The 16305-nt window shown below is 41.2% G+C and overlaps 1 protein-coding gene across 12 annotated transcripts in view; it reads right to left on the bottom strand.

Moving 5' to 3' along the window:
- Positions 1–6450: 6450 nt before the first annotated feature.
- tmem131l (transmembrane 131 like) overlaps positions 6451–16305 on the bottom strand; it is a 101386-nt gene continuing 91531 nt past the window's right edge. For all 12 annotated transcript variants that reach the window (XM_090187167.1, XM_021619105.3, XM_021619108.3 and 9 more), the window contains 3 exons: positions 9952–10028; positions 9688–9827; positions 6451–6988 (listed from right to left, as the gene is read on the bottom strand). In XM_090187167.1, coding sequence (XP_090043293.1) covers positions 6680–6988; positions 9688–9827; positions 9952–10028 — 526 coding nt within the window. In that variant the 3' untranslated portion in view covers positions 6451–6679. The remainder of the gene's footprint in view (positions 6989–9687; positions 9828–9951; positions 10029–16305) is intronic.

Here is a 16305-nt window from a genome sequence, read left to right as displayed (position 1 = left end):
AGTTATACAAAAACTATACCTAAATCCAAACTGGTTCTCTAGCAGATTAGGGACCCCCCCAGTGTTCAAGAATAGCCTTTTCCCCTTCATTCAGATTCGGTTATTTGAAGATGAAGTCTCCAAAATATTGCTATTTCTAAAACAAGCCATAGAAAGTTGGTTGCAATTTCATTTTAATCCACCAGAAAAGACAGAGCAAATAGTACAATAAATATCATGGTTAAACTCAAATATACTAAATGGTTTAAAAAAACAGGATTTGTATTTTTTTTTACAGTATAATATTTGTAAATTATATCATACTTAGGACTGGTGGAGTTGTCACACAAGCAGCTAACAAAACTATTGAAATGTCTGCTCTATCCAAAATTACAACAAACTAATTGCAGAATTTCAGTAAAAATGGAAGAGGCAATTGGATGAGGGAGAAGGTAAGGAACCTGTCTGTCAGCCCTGCATTAAAGACCAAAACAGGTTAAAGAAAATGATAAATCATTTCATTTCAGGACCCTGACTCAGTTACAGCTGTGCCATACAGGTAGCAAAATATTGTAGTTGGTTAGAAATTTTTGATGTACCGATGCAATGGTACATGGTTTAGGAACTGATACACAATATGACGCTGGATTCAAAATTTACGAGTTTTTCTATTTAAATTATACCAAATTCTTGCAACCAGTAGAATGTTTATATATATAGTTGAAGTTGGAAGTTTACATACACTTAGGTTGGTGTCATTAAAACTTGTTTTTCAACCACTCCACAAATTTCTTGTTAACAAACTATAGTTTTGGCAAGTCGGTTAGGATATCTACTTTGTGCATGACATAAGTTATTTTTCCAATAATTGTTAAAACAGATTATTTCACTTATAATTCATTGTATCATAATTCCAGTGGGTCAGAAGTTCACATACACTAAATTGACTGTGCCTTTAAACAGCTTGGAAAATTCCAGAAAATAATGTCATGGCTTTAGAAGCTTCTGATAGGCTAATTGACATCATCTGAGTCAATTGGAGGTGTACCTGTGGATGTATATCAAGGCCCACCTTACAACTCAGTGCCTCTTTGCTTGACATCATGGGAAAATCAAAAGAAATCAGCCAAGATCTAAGAAAAACAATTGTAGACCTCCACAAGCCTGGTTGATCCTTGGGAGCAATTTCCAAACGCCTGAAGGTACTACGTTAATCTGTACAAACAATAGTACGCAAGTATAAACACCATGGGACCATGCAGCCATCATACCACTCAGGAAGTAGAGGTGTTTTGTCTCCTAGAGATTAACGTACTTTGGTGCGAAAAGTGCAAATCAATCCCAGAACAACAGCAAAGGACCTTGTGAAGATGCTGAAGGAAACAGGTACAAAAGTATCTATATCCACAGTAAAACAAGTCCTATATCGACATAACCTGAAATGCTGCTCAGCAAGGAAGAAGCCACTGCTCCAAAACCGCCATAAAAAAAGCTGGCTTGCAACTGCACATGGGGACAAAGATTGTACTTTTTGGAGAAATGTCCTCTGGTCTGATGAAAAATAAAACTGTTTGGCCAGAATGCCCAACCATCGTTACGTTTGGAGGAAAACGGGGGATGCTTGCAAGCCGAAGAACACCATCCCTACTCTGAAGCACGGGGGTGGCAGCATCATGTTGTGGGGGTGCTTTGTTGCAGGAGGGATTGGTGCACTTCACAAAATAGATGGCATCATGAAGTAGGAAAATTGTGTGGATATATTGAAGCAACATCTCAAGACATCAGTCAAGAAGTTAATGCTTGGTCGCAAATGGGTCTTCCAAATGGACAATGACTTCCATACTTCCAAAGTTGTGTCAAAATAGCTTAAGGACAACCAAGTCAAGGTATTGGAGTGGCCATCACAAAGCCCTGACCTCAATTCTATAGAAAATGTGTGAGCAGATTTGAAAAAGTGTGTGCGAGCATGGAGGCCTACAAACCTGACTCAGTTACACCAGCTGTCAGGAGGGATGGGACAAAATTCACCCATCTTATTGTGGGAAGCTTGTGGAAGGCTACCCAAAATGTTTGACCCAAGTTAAACAATTTAAAGGCAATGCTGCCAAATACTAATTGAGTGTATGTAAACAGACCCACTGGGAAAGTGATGAAAGAAATAAAAGCTGAAAGAAATAATTCTCTCAACTACTTTTCTAACGTTTCACATTCTTAAAATAAAGTGGTGATCCTAACTGACCTAAGATAGGGAATCTTTACTTGGATTAAATGTCAGGAATTGTGAAAAAATTAGTTGAAATGTATTTGGCTGAGGTGTATGTAAACTTCCGACAGTATATATATGGGGGATACAAACATCCCAGTTCTGCCGATTTTGCTGCAAAGAGACAATCATTAGATCACTTCTTTGGTACTGCCCAGATGAAGCATGTTCAGGAATGGTTGAAGAACTGCAACATTTTCCTGGAGCTAATTCTGCAAATACCACTGCTGGGTGATTTAACAAGTCATATTCAATCGATCAATATAATAAAATAAGTCTCAGCCAAAAATGTTTGCTTTATTTACAATCTGTAGAAACTGTGAGACTAGAAAAGTTCAGAACTTTTATGAAACAGCACAGTTTAAAAATATATGGCAAATAGAAATCAAAACTGGATGGTGTTCAGAGATAGATGGGAGGGGTGAGGGAAGCGCTGAAGGGTGGGACTAAAAAGAACAAAACAAGATGACTAATGTGTCCATAAAATGTATATAGTGTGTATCAGCAGGAAGTCAAAGCCTACATATTGTTGTCCATTAGTCTTCTCCAATTTGGGGAGGGATGGGGAGGACAGCCGAAAGGGAGGAGGTCAGAGAACTGGCAGTGTGGTGCCAGGACAACAATCTCTCCCTCAGTGTGAGCAATACAAAGGAGCTGATCGTGGACTACTGGAAACGTCAGCAGGGCTGTAGTGGAGCGGGTCGAGAGTTTCAAGTTCCTTGGTGTCCACATCACCAACGATCTATCATGGTCCAAACACACCAAGACAGTTGTGAAGAGGGCACGACAAAACCTTTTCCGCCTCAGGAGACTGAAAAGATTTGGCATGGGTCCCCCAGAACCTCAAAAAGTTCTACTGCTGCACCATCGAGAGCATCGTGACTGGTTGCATCAACGCCTGGTATGGCAACTACTCGGCATCTGACCGTAAGGCGCTATAGAGGGTAGTGCGAACGGCCCAGTACATCACTAGGGCCAAGCTTCCTGCCATCCAGGACCTATATAATAGGCGGAATCAGAGGAAAGCCCATAAAATTGTCAGACTCCAGTCACCCAAGTCAAGTCATAGGACTGTTTTCTCTGCTACCACACGGCAAGTGGTACCGGAGCGTCAAGTCGAGGACCAAAAGGCTCGTTAACAGCTTCTACCCCCAAGCCATAAGACTGCGGAACAATTAATCAAATGGCCACCAGACTATTACATTAACCCCCCAACCCCCCCTCCCAATTGTTTTGTACACTGCTGCTACTCGCTGCTTATCAATGCATAGTCACTTCACCCCTACCTATAAGTACCTATTACCTCTAACCTGTACCCACGCACACTGACTCGGTACCGGCACCCCCTGTATATAGCCTCGTTGTTGTGTTATTGTGTTACTTTTTATTATTTTTTACTTTAGTTTATTAGGTAAATATTTTCTTAACTCTTCTTGAACTGCATTGTTAGTTAAGGGCTTGTAAGTAAGCATTTCATGGTAAGGTCTACACTTGTGGTATTCGGCACGTGACAAAGTTTGATTTGATTTGGTAGGGTTAGGGGGAAAATAATAAAGAAGGAAAATATTCACGACCGTTCAAAAGATTGGGGTCACTTAGAAATGTCCTTGGTTTTCAAAGAAAAACATTTTTTTTGTCCAATAAAATAACATCAAATCAGAAATACAGTGTAGACATTGTTAATGTTGTAAAATTACCATTGTAGCTGGAAACGGCTGATTTTTAATGGAATATCTACATAGGCGTAGAGGCCCATTATCAGCAACCATCACTCCTGTGTTCCAATGGCACATTGTGTGCCAATCCAAGTTGATCATTTTAAAAGGCTAATTGATCATTAGAAACCCCTTTTGCAATTATGTTAGCACAGCTGAAAATTGTTGTCCTGATTAAAGAAGCAATAAAACTGGCCTTCTTTAGACTAGTTGAGTATCTGGAGCATCAGAATTTGTTGGTTTGATTACAGGCTCAAAATGGCCAAAAACAAAGCACTTTCTTCTGAAACTCGTCAGTCTATTCTTGTTCTGAGAAATGAAGACTATTCCATGCGAGAAATTGCCAAGAAACTGAAGATGTTGTACAATGCTGTGTACTACTCCCTTCACAGAACAGTGCAAACTGGCCCTAACCAGAATAGAAAGAGTGGGAGGCCCCGGTGCACAACTGAGCAAGAGGACAAGTACATTTGAGTGTCTAGTTTGAGAAACAAACACCTCACAAGTCCTCAACTGGCAGCTTCATTAAATAGTACCCGCAAAACACCAGTCTCAACGTCAACAGTGAAGAGGCAACTTCAGGATGCTGGACTTCTAGGCAGAGTTGCAAAGAAAAATCCATATCTCAGACTGGCCAATAAACATAAAATATTAAGATGGGCAAAAGAACAGAGACACTGGACAGAGGAACTGCTCCTCAAGATTGCTCAAGAAAGCTTTCTTCCCATCCCTGTGTCTGTTGCTGACGGATGGGTCTGGAGAAATGTAACCACTCAAATTCAAAGACATGAAAATAAGGATTTAAAATGGTTTATTTATAAAAGTGTAACGCCATTTACTCCAAATCCTGACTCAACAAGAAGCGGGATTCATCAGACCAGGCAACGTTTTTCCACTCAATTGCCCAGTTTTTAGCTGATCGGAGTAGAACCCGGTGTGATCGCCTGCTGCAATAGCCCATCCGTGACAAGGACTGACGAGTTGTGCACCCCGGGATGCCATTCGGCACACCATGCGCCGTTATTTACCTGTTTGTGGACCGCCTGTTAGCTTGCACGATTCTTTCCATTCTCCTTCGACCGCTCATCAACGAGCAAGGGGAAATACTATGCTCACTATTTGACATCGTTTGCCTGGCTACCCAAACTCCTTTGGTAGCCTGGCTACCCAAACAGACATTAGTTTATTCTCTGCAATGAGTCTGGATCTGAGTGCCTCCCCAACGATATCTTGGAACGCAAACACATTCTAACCGTTCTGATTGGTCCCAGAAACCAATGGCATTGTGGCACACAAGGTGAATCACAAATGCTGTTTAGCCTACATTTTATTTAGCCGGATAACCATTCCATTGGACAGTAAATTGCTTGCAGGAACAGAGGCTCAAGGGGATTTGGGACAGTCAGATTATCACGGACCGGTAAGGGGGACTCAGAACACATTTTAAAATACTGACCACACTTATGTTAGTTTAAATCAAGTTATTTTAACACAAGGAACCCAGTGGTTTATTTTTGCTCTACATTTCTCAAGTTCTAATAATTTAAAATCGTTGTTATAGTTGTAAATATACTGTGGCCAGTTTATTAGGTAGACCACCCCGTTCTGGAAAATGGTTCACTCCTACAGACGGTTAGTCATGTGGCAGTGGCTTGCTATATAAAGCAGGCTGACCGACATCGAGGTATTCAGATACTATTCACATCCCTGTTAGTGAGCATTTTGTCCTTTGCCAAGATATGCCCCACCTGTCAGGTGGATGGGTTATCAAGAAGCTGATTAGACAGCATGATCATTACACAGGTGCACCTTGTGGTGGGGGACAATAAAAAGGCCTCCACATCGTCTGTGACTAGCCACCGGGACAGCTGATGAAACTGAGGAGTATTTCTGTCTGTAATGAAGCCCTTTAGTGGGGAAAAACTAATTCAGATTTGGGAGCCAGCCCCAACCAGACGGTGGACTTGGCTCCCAAGTGGGTGGGCCAATGCACTCCCAACCCCACCCATGGCTGCGCCCCTGACCAGTTATGTGAAATCCATAGATTAGGGCCCAATGAATTTATTTAAATTGACTGATTTCATTATATGAACTGTAACGGAGTAAAATAGTTGAAATCGTTGCATGTTGTATTTATATTTTTGTCCTGTATAGTTCAATTTGTGTTCAAAGATCAACAAATTATCCTCATCCTAGAATCTTAAAAATGACACTTTTATAAACTTACTTTTAATTGATTGACATCAATTGTGCACAGTGATTTGAATCGATTGATTTCTTGTTTTGATCTATGCTTCACTGTATATTATTAGGCCATCACCTGTTGTACATTTGAATTCTGTGTCATTTTCTGGTTATAATTGTTTTTGTAAAGCGATTTCAACTGCTGTATGAAAGTGATTTTGATGGATGGCAAAGATAACAAGCTTATACGGTCCATCTGCTACTGCTAAATAGTTGTAGCGTGGGGGACAAAGAAAACAAGACATCAAGTACAAAACTTTTTAAATGTTTTAATTTTCTATGATCAAAACATCTAGAAAAATATACAACAAATGCTTAACCTTTCACAACATTGAACGTTTGAAAGAAAAAAATAACATAAAAGTAAAGGAATATTCACATTTTTTCCCCCATTATCGATAAAAGCACATTCATTTCTTGTTCCTTTATTTTATAGCATCGTTTTTTGTTTGTTGTCGTCGGTTATGCCAGGTTTTAATTAAATGTCACCACAGTAGCCCGAGTCATTGGACAGCTGCGAGTTTGAGCTGCGGTTGGATGAGGAGTTCCAAATGTCCAGGTTCATGTGGGGGCCGAAAGGGTTGAAGCTGGAGTACTGCTTGGGGCGGCACATGCCCCCAGGCTCCCGGTTGAAGGGGGCGTGAGGCGGGGTGATGGGGCAGACAGGGGACATGGGGGCTGAGCGCTCGGGTTGGAAGTGGCTTTGGTACGGCTCACTCTGGGGGGTCCAGATGGAACCGAACAGACTAGACATGGGGGACAGGCTCCTGGTGCCGGGGAAATATGGCTACGGGGGAACAGAGTGAGAGAAAAAAACATGGTTTAGAAAAGATATGCACCATTTATTTAACAAAAAATATAATATTAAATGTTGCTGGACACTTCAGTGAGGGCAAAAATCTAAAAGTAAAGTTATTTAAAGGAATATTTCACTTTCTCTGTTCAAAGGAGTAACACATTTGTGCATGAGGCAGAAATAATGCGGTGCGACTCGGGTTTCGTCCATTATCTGGAAGACCGTGTCAGTGGAGGAAAGGGAGAGCGGAATGAGGTTGAGAGGCGGACCCTCAGTCTGCTCCTCTCTCCCTCCGCTGAACAAGCCCATCAGATGCAGGTACCATCAGCCCAGTATTTTTTTATTTAAAAAAAAAATGTATGCTCACACTCAGCTGTGGTTCACACGTTCTGCCCCTGAACAAGTCAGTTAACCCACTGTAACTAGCCCGTCATTGTAAATAATAATTTTTTCTTAACTGACTTGCCTAGTTAAATAAAGGTTAATTTTTTAAAATTTTAAATACAACAACGGATCTATTACCGGTGTGATCATACAGCCTATCTCATATTTCGAATTTGAAAAAACGGCCCGAACAACAGCGCATTGGCTGGGCAATTCAAGCAAAGCCAATATTCAGTCATAACTTATTGGGCCTATAGTTTACTGCACAAACCTCATTGCCACGGTACTGTTTTAAATTGGTTAATATGCTTAAGTTGTTAATGTCGAAGAAAACAAATCTGAGCGGTAGATCTCAGCTTGCATTTTGACTCAAATTGATCTTGACTCAGAAAAGGTTGGTGACCACTGTTCCAGAGTTCACTTAACACTATCAACATTTCCCTATACTGTTACAATTGTGATCGAATCAACACAATATTAGCCACTTTCTATGCAACATACCGAAACTATGCAAGAGATTTTGTTGTAGACAGAACGCATAGGAGTAGGATTCAATTGCATTGATACGCAAAACTCTACCTGTACTCTACACAGACCGGTGCGGCATAAACAATCAGGGCTACAGTAGGCCTATATGTAAATAGACCATTGCCATATATGGATCTGTGCAATTTACTATGAACTGGACTGTGTTCACAGCATGAGCGGCCATAAGTAGATGCGCTTGTTTTGAGATCAAAGCGAGAGCTGCATGCAAACATTTTGTTCATATCATTTGCTAGTAAGTGAGTTATTAACCCAGTTATAGATCATTTGTAGTCAGCAATAGGGGAGTGATTGCTTCCTACAAGAGCACAAAACTTATACATTTTTGAAAAGCGAGTTAGGTAAAGAGCTTTTTTTTTTGTCTTAAAGGGGCAGTGTTGTATTTGAGACAGGCTTGAATAAGCTAAGTGGCCAATAGGCAGAGGGTAGCATAATTTGTCTGATTCTCTGTAATGATGCATTTTATTAGTGAAATGGTTTCTGGTTTCTTACATTTAATGGTTTCTTACATCAAACAACATTTTTAGTCACCTCCTTGTCTGAAGGACATGTGGATAAACAGGTTAATGTGAAGCCCAGCATGTTTTCTTTTGGAATGTAGACCTACATTGAATGCAACACATTGGCTGCTACTGTAGGCTGAATAATATAACTGCTATTTCCATGTTAAAATGTTATGGGATGCATTTTCTCCATTGTTTTTGTTAGGCCTACATTACGATCAAATAGCCACAGTAGCCTACTTGGCCACTGTTAAAACTAACTTAAAGCAGGTCCAGCCTCAGTCTTCACAGTAAACATGCACTGGAAGTTGCACCGAATTTTCACAACATTCAAGTTTGCACTCATCAAACCAGAAATTTGCTCAGTGCCCAACAAAAATTTGAGGGAACATTGCACACAAGACATAATGGAGGTGGTCAGGATCTTGATAAATACAAGTATAAAAGCTTCATTTTACAGGCCTGTCACCACTAGTATGTTGGTGTTCACTTTCTGGTTCTTGTTAGAAAATAATTCAATACAATACATTCCACTTATGTGACTTTTACCAAGAATTAGGAAAAGAAAGGTATCATCAATGTCATCAAGCAGTCAGTGACATTGTTTTGGTCTAAATAACAATGCTCTAAAATAAAGCCAAACAGAAAGACTATGATCCACATTGTATTGACCCATGCGGAGTCCAGAACCATGGTAGTTTGTGAAAGATGGAAGTTGTCCACACACAAGAGAAGCAGACAAAGCCTCACTCCCTAGATTCCCAATCAAACCGCAGAGGTTGAAGTTCCTATTTTCTAAGCTCCATTTGCTTTTTTATTTTATTTTTTATAAACAGTTAGATTGTGATGTTAAAATGTGACAGCACCAGTAAAAGGGAAAAACAGAGGATACAGAGGTCAAAGGGCGTTTCAGAAAACAGATTCAGATGAGTTACAATAACACTCACATTGATTATCCATTTAAATAATATCAAACAATCTTTTATACTTTATATTAATATCATAACTATATAACATTAAATACTAAGCTTTACTGAGACAGATTTAGTAAGCGTTTGCACATGGCTTTTTCCACAGGGTAAAATAAAGGTTTTGGAAAAAAAAAAAAGAATGTTAAGTGTAAATGAAGGCCGTTCGTCTTTGGTGCAGAAGCTTAGTAAACCTGGCACAAAGCCAAGTGGTTAGGACTAGGTCATTGACTGAGGCAGACAGTAATGATAGGTTGAATGGAGCCAGCAGCGGGTCCCAGAGGGTTACCTTGCTGCCCACACAGCCGGCTGTATCCCAGGACGAGGGAGCCTCCTGGGAACATTCCTCTCTCCAGCTGGGTTGGTGGCTGTAGGCTATCGTCTGGCTCTCTGGCTGGCATGGGAAACTGTTGTGGAAGTTGGTGTTACCTGCGGACCGATGGTAAGGACACAATGGTAAGTGGTTTTCCCATGATGTTTCACCAGGTTGTCCCATTGAGATCAAAAGTCATTTTTTAAGGACACACAATAACACAGTATCTTTGACACCTACCTGCTGACACGTAGTTGCCCTGGTCACAGTACACGTACGGGCTGTTACATTGGCTGTTGGCACTGTTCCAAGGGAAGCTGTTTGAGAACACAAATTCGTGAAAAAAAACACACAAAAACACAAAATCGTGAATTAGCTAACACATAATTTCACAATACATTTCTGTATCTAAATTGACAGGTGACCACAGTACAGAGGTAAAAACACATTTTAATTTAAGGATCCCCATTAGCTGCTATCAAGGCAACAGCCACTATTCCTGGGGTCCAGCAAATTAAGACAGTTGCATACAACAAAAAATATTGCGTGACATTACATTTCATAACACTTTTCAGAACACATTAAGTGTCTGCCCTCAGGCCACTACTCTACAACACAATCCATGTGTACTTGTGTGTAGAGTGCGTGTGTTAGTACGTGTATGCCGTGTGTCTCTTCAGTCACCGCTGTTCCATAAGGTAGGTAGGTAGGTGTGTGTGTGTGTGTGTGTGTGTGTGTGTGTGTGTGTGTGTGTGTGTGTGTGTGTGTGTGTGTATGTATATATATATATAAATATAATTCTACTGCTTGCATCAGTTATCTGACGTGGAATAGAGTTCCATGTAGACATGGTTCTATGTAGTCCTGTGCGCCTGCCATAGTCTGTTCTTGACTTGGAGATTGTGAAGAGACGTCTACTAGCTGTGCGCTAGTAGTTTAAACAGAGAGGTCGGTGCATTCAGCATGCCAATACTTCTTACAGAAACAAGTAGTGAGGCAGTAAATATCTCCTCTACTTTGGGCCATGAGAGATTGATGTGCATATTATTCAAGTCAGCATTCCGTTTACATGTACAGGCCAGCCGTGCTCCCCTCTTCTGAGCCAATGTTCCTAAGTCCATCTTTGTGGCACCTGACCACGCGACTGGACAGTAATCCAGCTGCGACAAAACTAGGGTCTTTATGACCTGCCTTGTTGATAGTGCTGTTAAGGCAGAGCAGCGCTTTATTATGGACAGTCTTCTCCCCATCTTAGCTACTGTTGTATCAACATGTTTTGACCATGGCAGTTTACAATTTGATTTTTATTTTACCTTTATTTAACTAGGCAAGTCAGTTAAGAACTAAATCTTATTTACAATGACTGCCTAGGAACAGTGGGTTAACTGCCTTGTTCATGGGCAGAACGACAGATTAGTTCTAGAAATATTTAGGACTAACTTATTTCTTGCCACCCATTCTGAAACTGTCTACAGCTTTTTGTTAAGTGTTGCAGTCATTTCAATCGCTGTAGTAGCTGATGTGTATAGTGTTGAGTCATCCGCATACATAGAGACACTGGCTTTACTTAAAGCCAGTGGCATGCCATTAGTAAAGATTACCTTTTTCAAAGGGCCTAGACTGCTGCCTTGGGGAATTCCTGATTCTACCTGTTATGTTAGAGGCTTCCATTAAATAACACCCTCTGTTCTGTTAAACAGGTAACTCTTTATCAACAATATAGCAGGGGGTGTAAAGCCATAGCAAATGTGTTTTTCTAGCAGCATACTATGATCAATAATGCCAAAAGCCGGGGATGGTAGGGGACGCCATGTGCGACTGACGTGTTTTCCGTTTGCTCCCGTGGCATTCTTAAAGTTTATGTGAATTCTGCAGCAAAACCGTATTTATTTTCAAATATTAATTTGGTGATCCCTTTCCGTAAAAACCAAGACTACTTTGCTTCCGAATGTCAGCATGTCGACCAAACATTAGGCCAAGAACATGACTTTGAGAAAACCCGGCCTACAAGACCCGCTCTCATCACCGCCCTCTCCTGAGTCTGAGGGCCCGGGGACGCACACTTTACCCGGGGGCGCGGCTTGGCCTGGCGGCGCTGAAATGAACATTCGAGGCCATCAAACTACTACGCTCTGAGATAGTTGAAATGAAAACACAGGTGGTTGCTACGATTGAGGCCAGAATACAGGAGGTTTCTGATACTTTAAAAGCAGATTTAACCATCCTGCGGAACGAGACTGTGCCGGCAATTACATCACTTAAAACAACAACTGCGTCACACACTACAACGATTGCAGCACTGGAGGCCTCCGCTACTAATGTCTCCGATTTAACTACATCCCTGGAGGCTGAAGTTAAACGCCTAGCTGCGGATTTGAAAAAGGTGTGGGAGAGCTGTGTGAGTTTAGAGGGATTCTCTCGCCGCAATAATCTGAGGCTTGTATCAGTCCCGGAGTCCGCGGAAATGCATCGTGCCACGGATTTCGTTTCAGGGCTGCTGAAGGATGTTCTTGCCTTAGATGAAAAGCCCCTGATTGATCGAGCCCACCGGTCGCTGCGCCCAAAGCCCCGGGATGGGGAGAGGCCCCGTGACATAATTCTTCGAGTGCACTTTTTTCATGAGAAGATGGAGATCCTCCGACGAGCCCGCAATACCACTCTGAGCTTTCAAGGACAGAGCTTTTCCATATACCAGGACTACTCCCCCACTGTTTCCAGGCAGCGCGCAGCCTTCGGACAGGCCAAACGAGTACTTCGGGACCATCCAAGTGTGAAGTATGGACTGCGATTCCCGGCCCGTTTATGGATATCTCATGAGGGTAAAGACCACACATTTGAATCTCCGGAGGAGGCTATGGCTCACATTCAACGTCACATCAAGAAGTCTTGAATATGCTCACAGTTTAGCAACTGTTGCTTGCGAACTGTGGATAGTAAGTACCCCACTTGTGGTACAATTATGTTCAGATATAACAGGCTAGTCTTGTATAGTTGGTGAAACTATTCAGGCTTATTTGATGTGATCTAATGTTTTGATCATCTAGTGTGCGTGCCTTATTTCGCTCACCTATTTAGTTTGTTTACACATTGTCTCAGTGACTCGAAATATTTTTGGTTATTTGTTTACTGCATCCGTTTGCATTGACCCAGTAAACAGTAAATGTCTCCCGAGGCTACACGGTTTCTGGGGCCTCACTTTAATTTTAAAAGTTTTGAGCGTCATTTAAGCCCAGCAAACGTTCAACGTTGCGCAGACTTAGTTTTTTGGGATTGGTTGTAAGCTGTCTCAGCTTCAACTAGACTACTATTATAATTACTATTATTTTTGATTGTCTTACTACGATTTCCTTACTTCAAATTAGATTTTTGGCTGAGAGCCTTTATACATTTTATTTATTTTCTCTCAATGCCTGTTATAAGACAGGGAATACAATTATATACATCTACAAGTGGTGCTTTTGTCATTCCGTTTGCACAGGGGATTCGCCTTTTTTTTTTTTTTTGAAAAAAATGCATACAAATCTTTCTTTTTGCTGCTTGATCCACTAACAAAACGCGACTTTAAAGAGCGGGACTGTGGGTTTAGGTTTAAGACCGCACTCTCACAGACATACTGTGCGAAGAGAACATGTTCTATTTAGGCTTGTACCTCGTTTGGGGAGGTATTGTCTGGGATGGGGGGAGGGGGCAGGTTGAATTGTTCAGTTCTAATGTTGTCATTCTGTCTTTTTAGTTTTTTTTTCTGTTTTTTTCTGTACCTTTTCCAAACATTTACCACCGTACATTATTACTCTGAGACAAGTTATTCTGGGGGTTTTGGGCGCTCATTGCTTTTCCATTCTATGCTCTAATGACAAGGTTGAATAACGGGAATGCCCAGAGGGGCCGAAATAATACGATCAAGTACATTTCTTGGAATACCAAAGGGGTTAACAACCCGGTGAAGCGTAAGAGGGTGTTGACACACTTAAAGGGTTTGAATGCAAATATTGCATTGCTACAAGAGACTCACTTGAGGACTGGTGAGCATTTTAGGATGCGTAAGGACTGGGTTGGTCAAGTGTTCCACTCAAACTTTCATAGTAAATCAAGAGGTGCTGCTATTCTGGTTGATAAGGCTTTGTAGCTTCTGAGGTTATTGCTGATCCTAAGGGACGATACGTCATAGTAACCGGTGAACTGTTTTCTACCCCTCTTGTTTTGGCTAGTGTTTATGCTCCCAATTGGGATGACACAAGTTTCATTTCTTCCTTTCTGTCTGCTATTCCCAATTTAGATTCTCATTTGTTGATTTTAGGGGGGGATTTCAACTGTAAAATGTCCCCAGTTCTTGACAAGTCCTCACAAACAAATACAGGCCCATCTAAATGTGCCCTACTTATTCAATCCTTTCTTCAGAAATATGCTATGTTTGAGGCCTGGCGTTTCCTACATCCTACAGATGGACAGTATTCCTTTTATTCTCATGTTCATCAAACATACTCCCGGATTGATTACTTCTTTTTGGACAAAAAACTTCTGCCTAACCTTCGGCAGTGTACTTACGAGAGTATTGTTATCTCTGACCATTCACCATTAGTGCTTGAACTAGAGTTTCCCCAGCGACCTCCTAGGTGTTATCAATGGCGTCTCAACCCCATTTTACTCTCAGATAAGGAGTTTGTCAATTTCATTTCTTCTGAAATTACCTTATTCCTAGAAACTAATTCAACACCAGGTATGTCCTGCTCTACCATATGGGAGTCTCTCAAAGCATTACAGTGCCTTGCGAAAGTATTCGGCCCTCTTGAACTTTGCGACCTTTTGCCACATTTCAGGCTTCAAACATAAAGATATAAAACTGTATTTTTTTGTGAAGAATCTTCAACAAGTGGGACACAATCATGAAGTGGAACGACATTTATTGGATATTTCAAACTTTTTTAACAAATCCAAAACTGAAAAATTGGGCATGCAAAATTATTCAGCCCCTTTACTTTCAGTGCAGCAAACTCTCTCCAGAAGTTCAGTGAGGATCTCTGAATGATCCAATGTTGACCTAAATGACTAATGATGATAAATACAATCCACCTGTGTGTAATCAAGTCTCCGTATAAATGCACCTGCACTGTGATAGTCTCAGAGGTCCGTTAAAAGCGCAGAGAGCATCATGAAGAACAAGGAACACACCAGGCAGGTCCGAGATACTGTTGTGAAGAAGTTTAAAGCCGGATTTGGATACAAAAAGATTTCCCAAGCTTTAAACATCCCAAGGAGCACTGTGCAAGCGATAATATTGAAATGGAAGGAGTATCAGACCACTGCAAATCTACCAAGACCTGGCCGTCCTGCTAAACTTTCAGCTCATACAAGGAGAAGACTGATCAGAGATGCAGCCAAGAGGCCCATGATCACTCTGGATGAACTGCAGAGATCTACAGCTGAGGTGGGAGACTCTGTCCATAGGACAACAATCAGTCGTATATTGCACAAATCTGGCCTTTATGGAAGAGTGGCAAGAAGAAAGCCATTTCTTAAAGATATCCATAAAAAGTGTTGTTTAAAGTTTGCCACAAGCCACCTGGGAGACACACCAAACATGTGGAAGAAGGTGCTCTGGTCAGATGAAACCAAAATGGAACTTTTTGGCAACAATGCAAAACGTTATGTTAGGCGTAAAAGCAACACAGCTGAACACACCATCCCCACTGTCAAATATGGTGGTGGCAGCATCATGGTTTGGGCCTGATTTTCTTCAGCAGGGACAGGGAAGATGGTTAAAATTGATGGGAAGATGGATGGAGCCAAATACAACACCATTCTGGAAGAAAACCTGATGTCATTATTGGATAAAAAGACGTGCCCGTTTTAAGCGCAATATTTTGTCACGAAAAGATGCTCGACTATGCATGGAATTGACAGCCTTGGAAAGACACAACTCTGACGTCTCCAAAACTGCAAAGATATTATCTGTGCGTGCCCCAGAACTAATGCAGCAGGCGAAACCAAGATGATGTTTCATACAGGAAATGCCGCGGATTCTGAAGGCGCTGTGTTCCAATGTCTCCTTATATGGCTGTGAATGCGCCAGGAATGAGCCTGCGCTTTCTGTATATTCCCCGAGGTGTCTGCAGCATTGTGACGTGTTTGTAGGCATATCATTGGAAGATTGACCATAAGAGACTACATTTACCTGGTGTCCCGCCCGGTGTCCTGTGTGCGTAATCAGTAAGTCCATGCGCGTTCCATTTCTTCAGAATTGAAAGTAAACTGCCACGATGGATTTTTTTGTCGATAGATATGTGAAAAACACCTTGAGGATTGATTCTAAACATCGTTTGCCATGTTTCTGTCGATATTATGGAGTTAATTTGGAAAAAAGTTCGCGTTTTAATGACTTTTTTTTTTTCCTTACCCAAACGTGATGAACAAAACGGAGTGATTAGTCGACACAAATAATATTTTTTGTAAAAACGGAACATTTGCTATCTAACAGAGTCTCCTCATTGAAAACATCTTAAGTTCTTCAAAGGTAAATTATTTTATTTGAATGCTTTTATGGTTTGCAATGCTAGGCTATCAATACTCTTACACAAATGCTTGTTTAGCTATGGT

This window comes from Oncorhynchus mykiss, chromosome 10, assembly GCF_057628025.1.
Source record: "Oncorhynchus mykiss isolate SJ-2025 chromosome 10, ASM5762802v1, whole genome shotgun sequence".
Lineage (NCBI taxonomy): Eukaryota > Metazoa > Chordata > Actinopteri > Salmoniformes > Salmonidae > Oncorhynchus > Oncorhynchus mykiss.
Note: the sequence above shows the minus strand (reverse complement) of the source record. Positions and strands in the feature narration are given on the sequence as shown.